This window comes from Mobula birostris, chromosome 5, assembly GCF_030028105.1.
Source record: "Mobula birostris isolate sMobBir1 chromosome 5, sMobBir1.hap1, whole genome shotgun sequence".
Taxonomy (NCBI): domain Eukaryota; kingdom Metazoa; phylum Chordata; class Chondrichthyes; order Myliobatiformes; family Myliobatidae; genus Mobula; species Mobula birostris.
Genome location: NC_092374.1, coordinates 37,809,933 through 37,833,063, shown reverse-complemented (window position 1 = coordinate 37,833,063; position 23,131 = coordinate 37,809,933). Strand labels below are relative to the sequence as shown.

Genomic DNA, 23,131 nt, shown 5'->3' with positions numbered 1-23,131 from the left:
GAATAATGGAATTATTATGGTCCTGTTCTCTGAATTAATCAAATTATGAATTACATACCAGTTAATTTCATTTGATCAAAATTTTATCGAATAGCTATGACCATCCAGAACAGTAACTTCTATGGCCAATTAACTATTACCATAGTTTAATACTCATTCTATCAGCTTGGATGTATTTTTTTTCTGTCCCATGAACAATTTCTAACACCAGTACCAACTTCAGCACAATGAGAATTGTGCTTTTAAAACGATCACAACCATTAATTGGGAGCATGGTGGGAAATCCATTAGCTTTTTCTATACACAAATGTTATCACACATTACTTGAAGTGTAATGACAAGCACACCTATACTGATTGCCAATAACATTGAATTCTTATCCAAAATAAAGCCTGGCTTCGTGACCAATATTTAGTAGAATTTTTAAGTTTCTCTTGGAAGAGGCAAAAGCAGAAGTGGGAGACTGCCTGATAGAATTTTAAAAATACTTTGCTGTCTTGCATCCCTACCCTATCATATCTCAGCTTTCTGTTTTAAACCCTTATCCTTTTATTACATATCTCCTAATTAGCAAAGGCTTTCTGGAGTCTTTGCCATCTCTTTTATTCCCTAAAGTTTGATCCTGTCTAAAGCAACTAAGATCCTAAGAAGAGTTTCTAAAATGCCTTCAAATTAAATTATTTTCAATATCATGTTTTACATATTATTCTTCTGTGCATTATTGTTAATGCCTTTTGAACATGTGACGTTGTAATTTTGCTTGTACTTTAAAAAGTATTGTTTTTTTTTTAACAGATGAAGTCATTAAGCCTATTGAGTGTTCCATCCCTAATTCAAGCAATCGTATTTCGAAAGCAAAGTTTGTGTTGGGAGACTTCACTCCTCCTAGCTCTTCATCTTCGGGAACGCCAGAGGAGCTGGATGCTGAGTATTTGTTAGAGCCAAGACCAATTGAAGAATGCTTGTCCATACTTAAAAACCCAGAGGTAAAAGTTCCACAGGACCTCCTTTTTCCCTCCCTTCTCCTCTCCCCCCCCCCCCCCTTTTTGGTTTCTATTATATTGGGATGGGAGGGGAAGCTGACAGAAGAAGGGAAGTGGGTTTGTGAGATTAAAATTGTTGTGAACAGCTGAGCTGCTGGAATTTAATGCCAATTAAAGATACGGATATTATCTGAATTGATGAAAGCTTTGAAATAGACCTTTAGCCAGACTGAAAGTTATGTTCTATAGTTAATAGTAACTTGTTAGTTCAGTGCTAGTCTTTACCTTTCTTCCCTCTACCTGCAGAATGATTTATTGTAGTTTTAAGAGTACTTAAAATTGAACGATGTGAAGAAATGAGGTTTGTGTTTTTTTTTTCCCCTACTTTTTAACAGCAAGGAGCAAGATACCTTACTGATGCTGAGGTAATTCTTTTGGTGAATGCCAAACACATTCCAGCTTATAAACTAGAGAACATGATGGAAACTCCAGAGCGTGGTGTATCCATACGTCGCCAACTACTTGGTCCAAAGCTCCCAGAGCCCAGTGCACTACAGCATCTTCCCTACCAGAATTATGATTACTCACTGGTAAGTTAGAGCTGCCAAGATTCAAGGTTTGTAATCTCAATGAATGAGACTAATTCAATGGGTGTGCCGTAAATATGAAGAGTTACTGAGATTTTTTAACATTTATATGCAATCCAAGTAAAATCCAAGTTCAACTTGGCAAGTTTTTCTTGAAGACTTTCAACAATCCTTGGTGATGTTGAACATACCGAATTGAGATGACTATATTTTTGTTATATACTTCCACTGTTTTTTTTTTCTATCTCTGTCCTTGAAAGCCTTACAACTGCAGAACAAATATGGGAAAGGAGCTAGGCACTTATATAACTCATCTCTAGAAGTTTGATCTCCTTCCAAACTTAAACCCTGTTAAATTATGGAACTTTAATGTTGTAATTTATTTTTCTCTACCAATGCTTAGAGATGTTACAAAATGCATTTCCTCTTGCATGTAATTTTCATCTCCTGTCAGTGCCTAGATAACAAAGTTTTAAGGAATTAATTTTGTTTTTAAAACAAATAATGCTGTAGACCCAGCAATTCATGCAGCATCTATTGAAAGGAAAGTGGTTAATGGTTTGTGTCAAAAACCTCTTCCCAGAACTTGGCCTATCTTTTTATTTGTATCAGCCATGACTGAGTCTTGTTAAGATATGATGGTGATTTATAAGGATAGAGTTATGAATGTTGCACACACGACTTTACCAAGTGTTTGACAAGGTTTCTTATAGTAGGCTCATCCTGAAGATTGAGATGTATGTGATCCATGGTTACATGGCCATTTGGATTCAGAGTTGACTTGCCCATATAGGACAGGGTAATGGTTGGTGAGACCTATTCTGGCTGGAGCTCCATGACAGTGATGTTCCATAGGGATCTGTACTGAGATCTCTGCTGTTTCTGACCTGCATTTGGTGAAAATGTGAGTGGCGGGGGGGTGGAGGGGGAGAGTGGAGTTAGCAAGTTCACAGATGGTACAAAGATTGGTGATGTAGTGGATAGAGTAGAAAATTACCAAAGGATACATTGGGATACAAAGAATCAGTTGCAGGTATAGGCAGAAAAATAACATATGGAGTTTAACCTAACCAAATATGAGATGTTAGACCTTGGAAGAGCAAATGTAAAGGGCCGGTACACTGTTAATGGCAAGACCCTTAACAGTGTTGATCTATAGAGGAATCTTGGGCTCTAAGTCCATAGCTACCTGAAAGTGACTGCACAGGTTGATAGGATGGTAAAGAAGGCATATGGCACACTTGCCTTTTATTAACTGAGGTGTTCGGTTTAGGAGTTGGGAAGTTATGTTGCAGCTTTATAAAACTCTGATTAGACTACATCTGGAATATTGCATTCAGTTCTGGTTATAGGGAGATGTGAAGGCTTTGGAGAGGGTGCAGAAAATAGGTGTACTGGAAAAGTGTTCTACATGTTACTTAATTGTCTTTGCCACTTATGCAGTTGCCTTCAAGACAGTGGATGAGTGCTAGGTTTCTTTGGTATCTGTACTGTCTCAATATCTTTATGTATTGCTTTTGTGACAGAATTTGGGGTCCCATTAAATCTATGGGCCATTTCTTTCTTATATTTTAACTGTTAATAAAGTTGACTACCTTGTAGATAACCAAGCCTGGTTCTCTCCCCCCCCCCCCCCCATTGGGTTTGATCAAATTAAATATTTTGCTAACATGCCTAGTATGTTTTAGATAATGGAAGCCATTTTGATTTTGTTCAAAATTAGCAAGTAGTCAAGTGATGTTTCAAATTTCTATCACCTATGGAGAGTTGATTCCTAACTCTCAGAAAGGTCTGGTTACAATTTCTGAACTATGCCCCAGTACTGCATTCCTTACATTGCTGAAGTAGTTCCTTTTTATCTAGTCTCCATTTATGTTGCAAATTTCAATCAGCTTACCAGTTCAGACTAAATCACTGGTAAATCACAAGGAAAAACTTCTATTGGCAGGTCATGTTGATGATATCTGAGATTTATAATTTTAATGGTTTTTGGAATCCTAATTCTATTTTAATGTTTAAATTGGTTGAACTTTCAGGTTATGGGAAGTTGCTGTGAGAATGTCATAGGCTACGTGCCTATTCCAGTGGGAGTTGCAGGACCACTTTGTTTGAATGGGAAGGAATTCCAAGTGCCTATGGCAACCACTGAAGGCTGTCTTGTGGCAAGCACTAACAGAGGCTGCAGAGCAATAAGTGTAAGTAGATGTAAATTGTCAGCTTTATTGCACCAGCACTGTGTAGTTGAGTACTTCCATGTGTCAGCATACTACAGTTTGAAACGTGACTTTAAGCTCAATGTTTATAAAGAAACTCTCTCAATCGTAGCTTGGTGGTGGAGCACGGAGTCGTGTGATTGCAGATGGAATGACAAGAGGACCAGTTGTGCGACTTCCTACTGCATGTGAGGCTGCAGCTGTCAAATTATGGTTGGAGAGCCCTGATGGTTTCCGTATTATAAAGGAGATGTTTGATAGTACTAGCAGGTAAAATGTTACATATCTGTAAATTAGTGTATACCTCAAAGCAGCCACTGACTTTGTTCTTTGTCTCAATGAAATGGTAAACTGAGTCACCCCACTTAGTTCCACTTTCTCCAACCCCACGTTGTCCCACAGTTTTGACACTGTGGTTAGCACTGTCATTGTGTCAATCGCATTTTGCAGTATTTATTGTCACTCCATTCTACCAGTGAAGGTATGGTGAACTGCTGGTGGTGCTGTTTTTGGACAATGCATTTTAACTGAGGCACCATTTAACAAGCAGTGTGGTTTTGGTATTTTAGCTAATGTGTACACTTAAGTAACATCACTTAAAGTCAAATATCATAAATGTTGCTGTTTTTGAGTATCTTGTGGGCAAGCTTGCTGCTATATTTCAACGTTGTACTTATGAAGTACTTTAGGGGCATCCAGAGGTTCTGGAAAAGCACCATACAAATGCGTGAGTGTATCTTTTTTCTTGTTCCCATCCAGGTGAGTGGTCTTAGCTCCTCAGTGGAAAACTTTTGAACTAATTGGAGAAATGTTAAAATAGATGATATTAATATAATGCTAGAGGCACAAGACTCTGGAAGCTGGAATCGAGCAAAAAAGGTCAAAATTCAACAGGTCAAGCAGCATCTGTGGAGGGAACAGATCTTTCGTCTGGACTGGGAATATGTGATGCTGTATGGCACTCCAGTTCCCCCAGCACCTTGTTTTTTGCTTAACAAAATATTGAGTAGCTAACATGGTTATTGTATTTTGAACCTCTGTACATCTATATGTTTCATATACTTTTTTAATTTAAAAAAATAACAATTGCAACTTGTTCTTGACCTGTTATGTAGGTTTGCCCGGCTTCAAAAGTTGCAGATTGGCCTTGCTGGTCGTAACCTTTATATCCGCTTTCAGTCCAAGACTGGAGATGCCATGGGCATGAACATGATCTCAAAGGTGGGTACATGTTTCCAATAATTATAGACAGGTTGGACAAAACGAGTGAAAAGATAGTACTGCCTAGAAAATGATACAGACAGAACGAGCTATTTCGTGAGATAAAATGAGTAACATCACTTGATATTTATTACCAAAGTGCTTGCAGTTTTATTTTTCTAGTCCCCTTTAACTCCTTCACTTAGTTTTGGCACCACAGTATGTGGCGGTTAGTGCTGGCGTGAAACCTGCAGTTTTCCCACCCTATCTACATGCCTCAATGTGGTTTCCTTCAATATCACAAAGATTTGCTGGCTAACGGGTTAATAGGCCTCTGTACATTTCCCCTAGTGCAGGAGGGTAGCAGGCGAATCAGGAGTTGATTGGCATGTGTGAGAATAAGCTGCAGAGATAAATGGGAGAACGGGACTGATGATCAGACTCTCTGTTGCTTGTCTCCCACTGGGTAAGAAAATATGGTGACAGAGGCTCAATCAAATGTCAACGTTTAGTATTTGTCTTTAAGTTAAGGCATTTCAGTCTCTTCTTTCTGCACTGCATCAGCTGAAGGTGGATAGATCACACTTAATACCACTTCCAGTTGCTGTAGTCAGACCAGGTCAGAAATACAGTGGTATGTCAGTTTCTTCTATATATTTAAAAAAAAATAAATAAATTGAAGACCCTTTCTCTGCGGCAGCAAAATTCTGTGGCTGTGGGAAACATAGGAGGTTTTTTTGGGAGTGGGGATGAAAATGCTAGAAATGGTCAGCAGGTGAAGAAAAACAGTTAATGTTTCAGATAAAAGAACTAATAAAATCTTTGAGCTGAGAGACCAACAATTCCTACCCGAGTATTTGAGCATTTTTATTTTTAAGTGGCAACTTGCATATAATTTTCCAGCCTTTTTCAATTCTTTCTTCCTACCGTTTTGAAATTTTTCATTAGCTCTGCTTTTATCTACTGTCTCTGTGGTATCTAGGATTCAAGTTTAAGGAACCATTTAGAGCTGTGAGACTTTTCTGTGATTAAAGTGGATAGAAAGCAATTCTTTTGCCTCTGGCCTACAATTGAACGTGTCTTTCTCTGCATCTCTTCCCTCACTGATTTTTCTTTTAGGGCACAGAAAAGGCTCTTATCAGACTGCAGGAAGAGTTTCCATCTATGCAGATACTTGCAGTTAGTGGTAATTACTGCACTGACAAGAAACCTGCTGCGATTAACTGGATTGAAGGAAGAGGCAAGTCTGTTGTCTGTGAAGCAGTCATTCCAGCTAAAGTAGTACAAGAGGTACATCATATCTGTTGGTATTTTTCCATTAAAGAAGTTTTACTGTCCTAATTATACACTCGTTTAACTAATTTTGTACATATTTCACATTTCCAAAGTGAAATTTTGAAAATCAATTTGGTTTGTTTTCTTTACTTCAGGTATTGAAAACCTCAACACATTCTCTTATTGAAGTCAATATCAACAAAAACCTTGTAGGTTCAGCCATGGCTGGAAGTCTTGGTGGTTACAATGCACACGCTGCAAATATTGTCACTGCTATTTATATTGCATGCGGCCAGGTGGGTGCATCGATCCTCCTTTATGCTGAAGTTTTTATCTGATAACTGTATGCAACTTTTTCATATTTAATTTTAAAATTATCATTCATTGAAAACTTATCATTCATTGAAGCTGTGGGTTCAGTGTTCATATTAGGATTATTTGTTTTGAAGTATACTTCAGTTAGATGTTCTCTGTTTGGAGGGATTGGCTTGCCTCTAATAGTACAAGAGTAGTTTATAAAACTGCATAGAATCTTCTAATAGCATGGTTACTTAGCCCAATTTTACTTTTTTTTCAAGTAATAAATTATTATAAATTTAGTAATTATTTGAGTGGAGTGGTTTTGTACTGTCTGCTATCTTACTAATTTGTTTGTGGAGAACCATGCATTGCTCGGATCCCAACTTGTAGTATTCATTTCAGCATACTAATGTAGGAACAGCAGAACAGGCTGAAGTGACTAAATAGCCCACTTGTTTCCATGCTGCTAAGCCCTACATTTCCATATGTTTTTTTTTACCTTCAATGACAAAACAAGTTCCTTGGATGTAATCTGGTTTTCCCGCTTTTTTTTCTCTCTGGTGATTTTTAAACTGCCACCAAAAGCCACCATCTTTCTGGTTGGTATTATAATAAATGCATTTTTTAAAATGGCTAGTCCATTGAAGACATTTTGATAGCTTGAAACAAACTTAAGTTTAAAAACCATCTGATTCATAATTCTGCATTGTACTCACTGTGCTGCACTGTCCTGCACTGATATATATCTTGAAAAGGAGTGCAAAATATGTATGTGTCAATCACTCACTTGATTCCTCAAACATCTATGAACTGGCAATCTGAGAGGGCTAGGATGTTGCCATTCTTGAATATAATGTCTTGATGTTAAAGCCTACTCATCCTGCTCTTTGCATTTTAAGGTATTGATTGGAGATGGGAAATAGTGGATTAATTTAGGAAATCTCATCCAATCCATAATCCTGTAATTCTTTTTATCAAATTATCAATTTGCTGATGCAGATACCAATATTCTCTACAAATTTAAATTGATATTTTGTTTCCCTTCCGAATGTTTCAGGATCCAGCCCAAAATGTTGGCAGTTCAAATTGTATTACATTAATGGAATCAACTGGCCTTGATAATGAGGATCTGTACATCAGTTGTACCATGCCATCCATAGAAGTAGGTACTGTTGGTGGAGGGACCAACTTGCGACCACAACAAACCTGCCTGCAGGTGAGCATTTGTATAGGGTAAATATTTCTACACCATTGTATCCTTTTGACTTAAGAATATCATTATCAACTGAGCTAAGAGAAGGTTCTTGATATTTGGAAGGAGTATTCCAAACGTTTGGGTGGCAGGGTGAAGATGCATCTTTACCAAAGGAGGTGTAAGGTGCTCCTTCCCTCCACTAGCCTGCAGGAAATCCTTTGGGCAAGGTGTAGCACGTGCTTCACCCCCTGATCAGGGTCGTATGAAGCCATGGGAGCAGGTGGTGGATGGGTGTATGAGCAGCTGGTGCATATAACAAGTCCTGTTTATATGACCACTGAAGCCAAGCAGACAATCTCTGAAGAACATTGATAATGCTAGGGTCACCAGTCTTTTATAGACACTGCCCAGAAGACGATGGCAAACCATTTCTGTAGAAGCATTTGCTAAGAACGATCATGGTCACCATGATCATCTATGTCATGCACTAAGGCACCATAATGATGATGGTGATGATTCCAAAAGCATCACTTAATTGTACATTGAAGCAAATGGAGAAAGCAACATTCTTAAGGAATAAAAATTGATATTCATAGTATTGATATTTAAACATTCTAAAAATAGCACATGGACATAACTGCTTTGACAAATTTGGCAACTGATGCTCACAGCTAGAGCTCTCTTGGGTTATTAATTGACTATATATTTTGCTGTTCTGACTTGTATGGATGTCAGTGCCATGGGATGACTATTGATCAAGACTTGGGAAATCTTTCCAGCTATTTGAGTAGAGACATGAAAACTCACATATACACAGTCAGGTAAATAGAGCTTTGATTTACCATCTGATCCAAGTGATAATTTAAAATTGCTCAAGTCAGCTATACTAATGCTATGCAGCAGTACTTACTATTTCAACACATTTTTGGACCATAAGTGTAACCATAGCTTATAAGCTATATAGCAGCTATATAGGACCCTGGTCAGACCCCACTTGGAGTACTGTGCTCAGTTCTGGCCGCCTCACTACAGGAAGGATGTGGAAACCATAGGAAGGGTGCAGAGGAGATTTACAAGGATGTTGCCTGGATTGGGGAGCATGCCTTGTGAAAACAGGTAGTGTGAACTCGGCCTTTTCTCCTTGGAGCGATGGAGGATGAGAGGTGACCAGATAGAGGTGTGTAAGATGATGAGAGACATTGATCATGTGGATAGTCAGAGGCTTTTTCCCAGGGCTGAAATGGTTGCCACAAGAGGACATAGGTTTAAGGTGCTGGGGAGTAGGTACAGAGGAGATGTCAGGGGTGAGTTATTTTGCGCAGAATGGTGAGTGTGTGGAATGGGCCACCGGCAACGATGGTGGAGGTGGATATGATAGGGTCTTAAACATAGAAACATAGAAAATAGGTGCAGGAGTAGGCCATTCAGCCCTTCGAGCCTGCACCGCCATTTATTATGATCATGGCTGATCATCCAACTCAGAACCCCGCCCCAGCCTTCCCTCCATACCCGCTGATCCCTGTAGCCACAAGGGCCATATCTAACTCCCTCTTAAATATAGCCAATGTACTGGCCTCAACTGCTTCCTGTGGCAGAGAATTCCACAGATTCACCACTCTGAGTGAAGAAGTTTTTCCTAATCTCGGTCCTAAAAGGCTTCCCCTTTATCCTCAAACTGTGACCCCTTGTTCTTTTAAGAGACTTTTGGATAGGTACATGGAGCTTAGAAAAATAGAGGGCACCAGGTAAGCCTAGTAATTTCTAAGTTAGGAACATATTTGGCACAACTTTGTGGGCTGAATGGCCTGTATTGTGCTGTAAGTTTTCTATGTTTCTAATTATATGCATATGCATTAATGGCGGACCAATCGATTCGCAGAAAGAGAGCTTTGCACAGATCGGGGAGAAGAGTTTTAAAAAGGAGCATTTCGCGGGGCTCGGCTTATTAGTGGTAGACCAATTGATTCGCGATTCATTAGCTGGAGCAAATAAAATTAGAGCAAGGTCAAAGCAGAGTGGCCATTGTAGGAGTGGAAACTTGAGGCTTTGGCGAGGAGGCACAGGTAAGGCTTTTATAGTGGTTGAATAAAAAGTCACTAAATTACAGCCAATTAAATAAAGTACGGATGATGCAGGATCAGATGATGTGCTGTAGCTGCATGATGTGGGAGCTGGTGAACTCCATTGTGGTTCCTGGTGACCACAACTGCAGCAAGAGTTGGCTGCTCGAGGAACTCTAGCTCAAAGTTGATGACCTGGAATGTGAGCTTCAAACATTGTGACATATCAGGGAGGGGGAGAGTTACCTGGATTCTCTGTTTCAGGAGGTAGTCACTCCCATTAGACTAGCTGCTTCAAATTTGGTTTGTGGTCAGGGACAAGAGGGTGTGACTGAGAGTGAGGCAAGTAGTGGGATCCAAGAGACAGTGCTGGAGGAGCCTCAGCCCTTAAACTTGTCCAACGGGTCTGAGATTCTTGCTCCCTGTGGGGATGAGAGTGGGAGCTGTAGGAAGAATAAGCAACTTAACTGTCGCACCGTAATTCAAGGAGCCATTCAAGAGGGGGGAGAGAAGAGAATGTAGTGGTAGTTGGGTAGTATGGTCAGGGGAATAGAACAGAGCTCTCTCTCGTGAGGATGGAGCATCCTGAAGGTTGTGTTGCCTGCCTGGTGCTTGGGTTCGGGACATCTTATTTGACCTGCAGAGGAATTTGCAGTCAAGAAGATTACAGAGTTAAATGCATGGCTCAAGGACTGGTGTGGGAGAAGTAGGTTTGAATTCATGGGAAATTGGCACCAGTATTGGGGAAGGAGGGAGCTGTACCAATGGGACGAGCTCCACCTGAACTGTGAGGGGACCTGGATCGTAGCGAATCACATAACTAGGGCTGTGGATAGGGCTTTAACTCAATAGTAGGGTGGAGGATTCAAAGGATTGGAGAAACATGGATAAAGTTTTTTTTAAAAAGAGTGTGAATAAAGATGACAAAAAAGCAAAAGGTAAAAAGAAAGATTTGAAAAGCATAGGGAGTGTAAGGACACTTTATCTGAATGCCCATAGTATTCGAAATAATGTAAGTGAACTTTTGCCACGAATCTGTACAAAGGGGTATGATTTAGTGGCCATTACAGAGATGTGGTTGCAGGGTAGAGAGAATTGGGAATAAAATATCCAAGGATATCGGGTAATACAGAAGGATAGGCAGGAAGGTGGGGTAGTGCACTTAATTAAAGATGAGATCAGGACAGTAGTGAGAGACGATATAAGATCTAAGGAGCAGAATGTTGAATCCACCTGGGCAGAGATTAGGAATAGTAAAGGAAAAATGAGTTGTCTGTTGGCCACCAAATAACATTACAGTGGCACAGGCAATAAACAGAAATACTTGAGGCATGTAAGAATGGAACAGCATTTATCATGGGGGACTTTAACTTGCACATTGGGTGAATCAAGTTAGTTGAGGCAGTCTTGAGAAGGACTTCCAGTATATTCCAGTTAAAAGCAAGAATAGTAAGGGTGGGGAGACCCAGCCTTAGATAACTAAGTAAGTAAAAGAAGGCATCTAACTAAAAGCTCAGGCATACAAAGTCGCCAAGAGTAATGGGGAAATTGGAAGATTGGGAAAACTTTAAAAAGCAACAAAGAACCACTAAGTGAGCAATAAAGAAAGGGAAGCTGGATTATGAATATAAACTAGCACAAAATATAACAATGGATAGTAAGTTTTGATAATTATATAAAGTGGAAAAGAGTGGCTAAAGTGAACTTGCGTCCCTTAGAACATGTTGGTAAATGCAAGATCATCCACTTTGGAAGGAAACATGGAAGAGCAGATTATTATTTAAATAGTAAAAAAAATTGCAGCATGTTGCTGTGCAGAGGGGCTTAGGAGTGCTTGTGCATGAATCGCAAAGGTTGGTTTGCAAGTGCAGCAAGCTATCAAGAAAGCAAATGGAATGTTGGCCTTCATTGCCAGAGGGATTGAATTTAAGAGCAGGGAGGTTATGCTGCAACTGTACAGGGTACTGTTGAGGCTGCACCTGGAGTACTCCATGTGTTCTTACGATGTTTTCTTGATAACATGGCACAAGTTGCAAATTGTTCAGCTTAGAAATCCATATTTTATGGTATAGTTAGTTTTGTGGTAATACTCAGGCTGTATGGAATTACCTTCATACTTAAATATCCCATGTGTTTAAGTAGAATTCCAGACCTTTTACATTTGTACACTTCTATTTTTGCTGCAAGTTCTACAGTATCTTGATACAATAATTGCAATGTTTTGGGATGGGAGGAGTGATGCTGTATCACAGATTGTAGGAATTGTTAAAATAACTCAAATACAGGCTGTCAAATGCATAGTCTTAGAGATGTGCTCATCCGTTAATGACAAATCAAGTTATGGAAACTTAGTCTGCAGTTACTGATGCCGTTCAGGTCCAGGTGAGGAACGGTTGGAAAACAGATATATCCAACTTTTTTTTGTATTCCTTATAGATGCTTGGTGTTCAGGGTGCAAGTAAGGAGGCCCCTGGTGAAAATTCACGTCAATTGGCGGAGATTGTTTGTGGGACAGTAATGGCGGGTGAGCTCTCTCTCATGGCAGCTTTGGCAGCAGGACATCTGGTGAAGAGCCATATGATCCACAACAGGTAGTTTGATCCTTGCCACATTTTATTTTTATGTAGAAACAAAGAAAATTATTTAATCTCTCTTTTCTTAATCCCTTCCTGTACCGAAAAGGGATTTAACAAATGTACCCTTTGATGCCTTTGTTCAGGTCATTCGTATACATCTGTGAAAAGTTGAACCCCAGCACTGGTTTGCATCTATTACGCGCAAACCAGAAGACCTTTTTCCCTCCATTTCCTATTAATTTAGCCAGCTAGTCTTCTATTCATATTAGTGTTATTTCAAATTTTAGTTCCCAATTATTTTTGATGATTCAATTCTGACATTTGTAGCTACTTCATAGAACTCCAATAAATTGATGAAATCTGATTTCCCTTTCTTAAACACATCAAAGTTGCTGGTGAACGCAGCAGGCCAGGCAGCATCTCTAGGAAGAGGTGCAGTTGACGTTTCAGGCCGAGACCCTTTGTCAGGACTAACTGAAGGAAGAGTGAGTAAGGGATTTGAAAGTTGGAGGGGGAGATCCAAAATGATAGGAGAAGACAGGAGGGGGAGGGATGGAGCCAAGAGCTGGACAGGTGATTGGCAAAAGGGGATACGAGAGGATCATGGGACAGGAGGTCCGGGAAGAAAGACAAGGAGGGGGGGGGACCCAGAGGATGGGCAAGAGGTATATTCAGAGGGACAGAGGGAGAAAAAGGAGAGTGAGAGAAAGAATGTGTGCATAAAAATAAGTAACAGATGGGGTACGAGGGGGAGGTGGGGCCTAGCGGAAGTTAAAGAAGTTGATGTTCATGCCATCAGGTTGGAGGCTACCCAGACGGAATATAAGGTGTTGTTCCTCCAACCTGACTGTGGCTTCATCTTTACAGTAGAGGAGGCCGTGGATAGACATGTCAGAATGGGAATGGGATGTGGAATTAAAATGTGTGGCCACTGGGAGATCCTGCTTTCTCTGGCGGACAGAGCGTAGATGTTCAGCAAAGCGGTCTCCCAGTCTGCGTCGGGTCTCGCCAATATATAAAAGGCCACATCGGGAGCACCGGACACAGTATATCACCCCAGTCGACTCACAGGTGAAGTGTTGCCTCACCTGGAAGGACTGTTTGGGGCCCTGAATGGTGGTAAGGGAGGAAGTGTAAGGGCATGTGTAGCACTTGTTCCGCTTACACGGATAAGTGCCAGGAGGGAGATCAGTGGGGAGGGATGGGGGGGACGAATGGACAAGGGAGTTTTGTAGGGAGCGATCCCTGCGGAATGCAGAGAGAGGGGGGGAGGGAAAGATGTGCTTAGTGGTGGGATCCCGTTGGAGGTGGGGGAAGTTACGGAGAATAATATGTTGGACCCGGAGGCTGGTGGGGTGGTAGGTGAGGACCAGGGGAACCCTATTCTTAGTGGGGTGGCGGGAGGATGGAGTGAGAGCAGATGTACGTGAAATGGGGGAGATGCGTTTAAGAGCAGAGTTGATAGTGGAGGAAGGGAAGCCCCTTTCTTTAAAAAATGAAGACATCTCCCTCGTCCTAGAATGAAAAGCCTCATCCTGAGAGCAGATGCGGCGGAGACGGAGGAATTGCGAGAAGGGGATGGCGTTTTTGCAAGAGACAGGGTGAGAAGAGGAATAGTCCAGATAGCTGTGAGAGTCAGTAGGTTTATAGTAGATATCAGTGGATAAGCTGTCTCCAGAGACAGAAAGATCTAGAAAGGGGAGGGAGGTGTCGGAAATGGAGCAGGTAAACTTGAGGGCAGGGTGAAAGTTGGAGGCAAAGTTAATAAAGTCAACGAGTTCTGCATGCATGCAGGAAGCAGCGCTAATGCAGTCGTCGATGTAGCGAAGGAAAAGTGGGGGACAGATACCAGAATAGGCACGGAACATAGATTGTTCCACAATCCCAACAAAAAGGCAGGCATAGCTAGGACCCATACGGGTGCCCATAGCTACACCTTTAGTTTGGAGGAAGTGGGAGGAGCCAAAGGAGAAATTATTAAGAGTAAGGACTAATTCCGCTAGACGGAGCAGAGTGGTGGTAGAGGGGAACTGATTAGGTCTGGAATCTAAAGAAAAGCTTAGAGCTTTGAGACCTTCCTGATGGGGGATGGAAGTATATAAGGACTGGACATCCATGGTGAAAATAAAGTGGTGAGGGCCAGGGAACTTAAAATCATCGAAAAGTTTAAGAGCGTGAGTAGTGTCACGAACATAGGTCGGAAGGGATTGAACAAGGGGTGATAAAACAGCGTCGAGGTATGCAGAAATGAGTTCGGTGGGGCAGGAGCAAGCTGAGACAATAGGTCGGCCAGGACAGGCAGGTTTGTGGATCTTGGGTAGGAGGTAGAAATGGGAAGTGCGGGGTGTGGGAACTATAAGGTTGGTAGCAGTGGATGGGAGATCCCCTGAGCGGATAAAGTCGGTGATGGTGTGGGAGACAATGGCCTGGTGTTCCTTAGTGGGGTCACGATCGAGGGGTAAATAAGAGGAGGTATCCGCGAGTTGTCGCTGTGCCTCGGCAAGGTAGAGGTCAGTATGCCAGACTACAACAGCACCCCCCTTATCGGCGGGTTTAATAATAAGGTTAGGATTAGTGCGGAGGGAGTGGAGAGCAGAGCGTTCGGAAGGAGTGAGGTTGGAATGGGGACAAGGTGTGGTGAAGTCGAGACGGTTGATGTCCCGTCGGCAATTAGCGATAAAGAGATCCAGAGCAGGCAGAAGACCAGAGCGGGGTTTTACTGCGTCCGGTGCTCCCGATGTGGCCTTTTATATATTGGCGAGACCCGACGCAGACTGGGAGACCGCTTTGCTGAACGTCTACGCTCTGTCCGCCAGAGAAAGCAGGATCTCCCAGTGGCCACACATTTTAATTCCACATCCCATTCCCATTCTGACATGTCTATCCACGGCCTCCTCTACTGTAAAGATGAAGCCACACTCAGGTTGGAGGAACAACACCTTATATTCCGTCTGGGTAGCCTCCAACCTGATGGCATGAACATCGACTTCTCTAACTTCCGCTAGGCCCCACCTCCCCCTCATACCCCATCTGTTACTTATTTTTATGCACACATTCTTTCTCTCACTCTCCTTTTTCTCCCTCTGTCCCTCTGAATATACCTCTTGCCCATCCTCTGGGTACCCCCCCCCCCCCCGTCTTTCTTCCCGGACCTCCTGTCCCATGATCCTCTCGTATCCCCTTTTGCCAATCACCTGTCCAGCTCTTGGCTCCATCCCTCCCCCTCCTGTCTTCTCCTATCATTTTGGATCTCCCCCTCCCCCTCCAACTTTCAAATCCCTTACTCACTCTTCCTTCAGTTAGTCCTGACGAAGGGTCTCGGCCTGAAACGTCGACTGCACCTCTTCCTAGAGATGCTGCCTGGCCTGCTGTGTTCACCAGCAACTTTGATGTGTGTTGCTTGAATTTCCAGCATCTGCAGAATTCCTGTTGTTTCCCTCTCTTAAAGCCATTTTGCATGGGTATCTTGAATTTTTGTTGCTGTTCTTCAAACTAATGAAACTTTCCCTCAATTTAGGGAAACCAAAGGTGGCACTTCAACTATTTTACTATCCTAGGAAAAAGTCCATCGGGAACCAGAACTATCTGGTGCTCTAACATTTTGCTCTACTTCACTGCTTAGGAGAAATACTGACCAAATCATCCAGCTTGAAAGATTGTTTTAATTTTTAAACAGTAGAACCCCAAATGTTTTATTGTTATTAAAAATAACATGACATTGTTGCTGTCCAATAATGTACCAAATGAATAAATCAGGAACATGTTATTGACAGCCTTTTAACCCACTCCAAGATAAGTCAAACACTTCTCTTCATTTTTCTTTCATCTAAAAGTCTTTAACGTTTTTGCCTTCGCTACCACCCAGCCATTGTGTTCTGCCAGGTGTCCGTGTGTGTGTGTGTGTGTGTGTGTGTGTGTGTGTGTGTGTGTACCTCTGACATCCCTTCCTCATGCTTTTCTCCATTTACCTTAAAACTATGCCCTCTTGTATTAGCTATTTCTGTCCTGGGGGGATAAAAGGTGCTGGCTGTCCATTCTATCAACTGCTCTTGCCTTGTATGCCTCTATCAAGTCTTCTCTCAACTTCCTTTGCTCCAAAGAGAAAAGCCCGAGCTTGATCAACCTTTCCCTATTAGACATATTCTTTAATCCAGACACTATTCTGGTAAGTCTCCTCCACACCTTCCCTAAAGCTTCCACATCCTTCCTTTAGTAAGGCGACCAGAATCAAACACAATACTCCAAGTGTGACCTAACAAGGGTTTTAGAGAACTGCAGCATTACCTCGCGTTTCTTGAAATCAATCTTGTGATTAATGAAGGCCAATATACCATATGCCTTCTAACAATATACCCTATTAACCTGTGCAGCAACTTTGAGCAATCTTTGAAAGGGAACCCCAAGGCCCCTCTATTGCTCCACACTGCTAAGAATCCTGCCATTAACCCTGTACTCAGCTTTCAAGTTCAACCTTCCAATGTGCATTACTTCACACTTTTCCAGATTGAACGCCATCTGCCTCTTATCAGCCTAACCTTGCATCCTGTCATGTCCCATTGTAATCTATGATAATCTACACTATCCACACCACCACCGACCTTTGTGTCATGTGCAACTTACTAACCCGCCTTTCTACTTCCTCCTCCAAGTCATTTATTAAGATCATTATAGAAAATGGGGTACAAGAACTGATCCCTGCATAACACTACAGGTCTCCGAATTCCAGGGAGGATATGACCACTTACTAAAACCCTCTACCTTCTGTAAGCAAACTAAATCTGAATCCACACAAGTGAATTTTCCTGGATCCCGTGCTCCTGACTTTCTCTCAGCCTACTACGTGCAACTTTATTGAAGGTCCCAAGTTTTTGATTTCTCATCATTGCTGATTTAGTTAATCTCTGTAGAGTAATTGTTGGAGTTACCAGGTTGCTTGAACAAGATTGAAAACCTAGCAATGATCTAATTCAATGCTAGAAAAGTATATTTGAATAGGTACGGAATTATACTAAAGTTCAATATCTCATTATTGAGTTGTCCATAAAATTTAATGGTTTGTTGAAAAAGAAATTAGCAAGTACTTGAAATTTTGAATAAGTAGGCCATAAAGGAAACGCTATCACTTAGAAGCAAGCAATAAAGGTTGTTAATTGATTCAAATAAACACAAGATGCACTGTCATCTTGGTCTGTAAGTTGAAAGTATTGGTATGCAAAATTCACTTAAAATTGACAAAGCTGATACAATTATGCAAGGTTATTCACAAAGCTATCCACTAATCTGCTTTCTGCAGGTCAAAGATCAATCTTCAGGATGTCCCTGGCAGCTGTACAAAGAAAGCAGCTTGATCACTCCAAGATTACAACCTGGAGGCTAACTGTAAAGACAAACATCTGGATATTAGAAAGTTGTTTTGGATTTTTCCCTTGTCTATGTGAGGGGACAGTTCAGTTTTCAGGATTGCTGATATGTTGTCATATCAGTCTAGGCAAAAGCAGCATTGATTGGACGTAAATTACACTCAAAGCTCAGAGGTGGTACAAACTCAAACCATACAGTCATGCATAGGATTGAATATCATGTGAATGTACACTGAAAGGAGCTGCAAAATAATGGACCTTGTGAATGTTTGTTATCCCTACATATTTGTACCGTCTTAAAACAATTTCCTCGGACTTTGCATAATTTTCTCAAACTTCAGTTATTCATATTTTTGAAATTGACTTTATTCTAAAACTCGACTTTTGGCTTGCAGGAAAAGATTATTGGAAGGAACATAGTAACAACATTTAATTAAAGTAACGTGGCTATGGACAGTTTTCCTCTGTTCAGGTGTGGGGTTAACTGTCATAAAATGTCAGGTACTTGGCGTTTTCAAAATCAGACTTGAAAAATTTCTTGATGTACTGCCCAACATTGCTTTCTGCAATACATTCAGAAAAAGGGAATGTTGTGATGAAATGAAAATCAAATAGGATTATTATATTTTTTTCCGAGCTTCATCCATTCTAACCCATCATACAATATAACCCCAAACATATTCTGTGCCTACTGGTTTCGAGCATCATTGGTAGCGTATGGCAAAATGGAACGTATTGTTTCATGTACTGTCAGTCTCAAAAGTTAGAGCACTTTTCAACTGAAAAACTATTATATAAAAAAGGTGCCAAATTTTCAGTAATAATGTACTTCAACTTCTTCATCTCACTTTAACTTCATCCAGTATCCATCAGTTAATTGAATTAACATAGTTTATTGATGGGTGTTAGAGACCGATCTGAATAGCCAAAATTATATTATAGCAACTTCTGCCCCAAATTTATTGAAAACTTTGCATGTATAGAAACAAAACCAGAAACACTCTCCCACCATTACCATCTTCTCACCCACAAACTGCAGCTCCTACATAATTTTAGTGCCTCAGTGCTAGCGGACTAGAAAATTAAGCTACAAAGTTCAGGCACAAAATCTACCATTTTAATGCATTAAAAATAGATCTATATGAACTGGTAACTGAAGCCTTGACATGACTGTTCTGCCACAATGGCATAACTAGTGGAGTTGCTGCCTTGCACTACCTGAGACCCAGATGCAGTTCTGGTCTTGAGTGCAGTCTGTACAGAGTTCTCATGTTTTCCTAGGATTTCCTTCAACATCCCAGATTTCTGCAGTGTTGGAGGTTATTAGCCCTGTAAATTTGTCCCTAGTATGTAAGTAACAGGTAGAATTTGAAGGAAGTTCATAATAAAGGAGAATGGGATTAATGTAACATTAGTGTAAATAGGTGGTTGGCACGCTCAGTAAGCGGAACAGTGTGGATGTCTGATCCTATTGTGATGGCTTCATGTTAAATATTCATGTATAGATTTAATTATAAAGGGCAACAGCAAAACTAATTTTCTCAGTGTTTTAATTTTTTCATTTCAACACTTGTTCATGAGATAGAGGCTTTCTGTATAACTCACTTAAGTAGAAATTTGGATGAAATTTGGTGGATATGGTTTTAGGAAATTTTGATCCTGTGTTAATATAGGTCCCACTGCACATGAACTATATCATGTTTAATGTTAACAATTCTCGGAATATGACACACCTGAAAGTTGCCTTTCCCTACTAATGTTAAGTTTACATCCCCAATTGGATATAATCAACTTCAGAATTTTATAGAAACTTTGTGCATAATACAACTTTTTTCCTTGTGCTGCTGTGCTTCTGAGCCATTGTGAACGAGTTCCTTTTGACTGTGGTCCTCTTGGTAATATAGAATTTCAACATATTTTTGTTAACCTTGGATTTTTTTCAAACTGTCCCACTAGTGCACTGAGACAAGATACACTTACATTTGCGTTTCCTCTCAAGATTACACTGTTCCTCTGAGTTCACCTAATTCTTTTGCCATCTTTGCAAAAATTGACCCATTGTACAGAAAAGTAGATTTATTTTTCATCCAAATCTTCTTGCCAGTGATCTCTTTTTTTTAAAGAGGAGTGCATTATTCTACCTGTTAGCAAATGGTTCTTAATCAAATGTAAATAACTTACCACTTTTGATATGCAATTTTAGTAGAAAATTCATTAATTTTATTTATATAATATTTACTTGAAAAACAATAGCTAGCTATTCAGTAACCAAGGAAGTGAAGTTCTCAGCCACCTGCTTTCCTATCATTTGTCCAGCAAAAGATTTTGCAGTGCAGTTGCTTAAGCGACTGTGCTTTTATTTTGTCAGATATTTATAGAGTTGCTTAATACACTAGTCAACTGACAAAAGATTCAGCTTTCGCTATTTTGTGAAATGCAAGCAAAAATTCATTTCTTAGTAGAAAAAATGTATCTAACCCTTTCCCACCCCCCCACCCCCTGCACACACTTCACTCTTTCAGCAGTGCCCCTGAATGAAAACCAACTCTCATGGCTAATTTCCTCAAAACTGCTCTTTGAACAATAAACGTTATTTGTAACTGGCTTCTGGTGACCACCAATGTTGTGTACTGTCTATTGAATCCCAAATGTTCATCATTTGCTTGAAGCTGTATCTAATGTGAATATACTGTGTATTTATATTGTACATTTTCTTACTAATTAAATGACATCTTGTGTTACTTATTAAAGCTCAAATCAAAGTAAGTATTTTCATAGTGTGCATATATATTCATTTGTTTATAAAATAGGTATTTTCAGTTTACTTGTGCTTAGCATATTAACCTTTTCCTAATAATCATTAAATATTGTAAAAGATAGAGGTAAAACTCATTAACTCATTGACAAAACTTTAAACTAGAGAAATTTGAAGATCTTCCTGCTTGCCTGTATATCTTCATTGTTGCTTTATTTATCCGTGAGTTGTAGTAAGATTGGTCATCCTCTGACACATGAAGCAACAAACTTCTCCATACTCGTGGCTCTGGTAGAAGAGAAATTTATAAAATATTCAAATAGACAAACGTGAGGAAATTAAGACTCCTCTACAGCCCTGTTGTTGCAGGTCTCTACTTGAAACATCAACCATTCATTTATCTCATTAAGGCTGCTTGGCCTGTGAATTCATCCAGGGGGTGTGTTTCCCATTTTATTTATTTTTATATATATATATATATATATATACACACACACACACACACACACACACACACACACACACACACACACACACACACACACACACACACACACACACACACACACACACACACACACACACACACACACACACACACACACACACACACACACACACACACACACACACCCCCTGCCTATATGCCATGACTCAATTATGTTACTTTTTAGTTGGTCATCTGTTGCTGTATTCCCTAAATTAATTCACCCAACTTTGCAGCATTTTCCGTTACTTGTGATAACAGTAAATTTAAGATGGAGCCAATTAGGTAGAATGCCCCAATTAAATACTTGGTCTGCAATTTTTTAAGAGTCTTGGCAATTGAATTGAGCATGTTCACCAAAACAGTAGTTTGATAATTAATTAATTTGAGGAATTGTAGATTCAGTTATCATCTAAGGTTAATGCTTTTGAGCATGAGACAGTGGCAATGTTGTTGGGGATGATGATGCCATTTTTTGGCCCATAGAAATTAATCAAATGGTACTCTGATATATTTCTGTACAGTATGTAAATATTTGTCAGCAATTTTGTATCTGAATAATAAAATTATGTGAATGAATAATGTGTTTTTTTAATTAACTCCCTTGTTTCAAGTTTTGTGTCCTGTAACTTGAAGTAGAGCTTGGCAATAGTCTATCTTGAGATATAGTACACATCCTTCAGACCAATGGTATTCCTGGAGAATGTAATAATTAGTTTTTCAAGTAGAGAAAATTAAGATGTCATTTAGGATACAGTAAAGAAAATAAAATCAAGAACAGAAGTGACAAAGGAATGCTATTTTTTAAATATAGCAATGGAAAGCTGGGAGGATGGTAAGTGGTATGTTAGTTATGGAGAATAAAAGACTGATTTAAAAAAATGCCTCAGTCTTGTTTTCTGAGTGACCCACAACTTGATTGCCAATTGAATACTAATACAAGATGTTCAAGTTTATCTATTCCCCTCATAATTTTGTATATCTCAATTACATTAAGACCTTTGCCTTCTCCACTTTAGGGAGGCTGTATTGTTTTCCTTAATCTTATAAGTGAATCTGCCCAGCAGTCTCTCCAGAATACTGTTCTTCCTATAGTTTTGCAACCAGAACTACACAACTGTAGCCTAAAAGTATTTTGTGAACAAATTCCTATCTTGAGTGAGCTTCACCTTTATTCATTTACGGGGTGATGGGAGGATTAATGATGACAGATATGATTTTACAGGGTCACTGAGACTATTTCATTCAATAACAGGAATTATAGATTAACAGCACGGAATAATTCAGTTGCAGTTTACAATCAAGACTGTAGTCTGGATAATAGGACGAATTTATTCACAAACTGCCACTTTTATGTAGTAATTTTGGGAAGAGTAATTGGACAGGGGGATTGATGGGGGTGCTGATGTGTCAACTGAAATCAGAGCTCTGTGAAAGGGATGGGAATGGGTGATGGAACATAACTACATACAGTACAACAAGCCCAGCTTATCTTGGTGTGGAGTGGTATTGTGTGATAAGGGTTTAATTCGGCCTCTGTCTGTAAGGGGTTCGTGCGCTCTGTGACTGTGGATTTCCTCTGGGTGCTCCAAATTCCTCCCACCTTCCAAAGACAACGTTTTGTAGGTTAATTCATCTCATGAGTGCAATCGTATGGCACAGGTTCTTTTGGGCTAGAAGGGCCTGTAACCATGTTGTATCTCTAAATTAAAAAAAAAGTAAGATATGAAATTTTACCAGTAACTTATATAGTTAGGAATAATAATGTTGCCATCTAGAACTAGTTGCAATGAATCAAGGTCTGGTACATATAATCCACCAGGGGGCAGCAGATGCCACATTGGTAATAGCTTTCAGTGCTACCCTCAATATAAATAGAACTTAATAAACAGCGTCACACATCAAAGTTGCTGGTGAACGCAGCAGGCCAGGCAGCATCTCTAGGAAGAGATACAGTCGATGTTTCGGGCCGAGACCCTTCGTCAGGACTAACTGAAAGAAGAGCTAGTAAGAGATTTGAGAGGGGGAGGGGGAGATCCAAAATATTAGGAGAAGATGGTGGGTGGGGGGGGGGGGGGAATGGAGCCAAGAGCTGGACAGGTGATTGGCAAAAGGGATACAAGAGGATCATGGGACAGGA

The 23,131-nt window shown here is 40.2% G+C and overlaps 1 protein-coding gene across 1 annotated transcript in view; it reads left to right on the top strand.

Annotated features, from left to right (window-relative positions):
- The window catches only part of hmgcra (3-hydroxy-3-methylglutaryl-CoA reductase a), a 59,022-nt gene extending 37,449 nt beyond the window's left edge, over positions 1–21,573 (top strand). The window contains exons 11-20 of the mRNA XM_072257905.1: positions 796–986; positions 1,379–1,573; positions 3,607–3,765; positions 3,896–4,053; positions 4,899–5,004; positions 6,103–6,273; positions 6,414–6,554; positions 7,616–7,774; positions 12,250–12,404; positions 17,683–21,573. Of these exons, the coding sequence (XP_072114006.1) occupies positions 796–986; positions 1,379–1,573; positions 3,607–3,765; positions 3,896–4,053; positions 4,899–5,004; positions 6,103–6,273; positions 6,414–6,554; positions 7,616–7,774; positions 12,250–12,404; positions 17,683–17,737 (1,490 nt within the window). The 3' untranslated portion in view covers positions 17,738–21,573. The remainder of the gene's footprint in view (positions 1–795; positions 987–1,378; positions 1,574–3,606; positions 3,766–3,895; positions 4,054–4,898; positions 5,005–6,102; positions 6,274–6,413; positions 6,555–7,615; positions 7,775–12,249; positions 12,405–17,682) is intronic.
- The last annotated feature ends 1,558 nt before the right edge of the window (positions 21,574–23,131 follow it).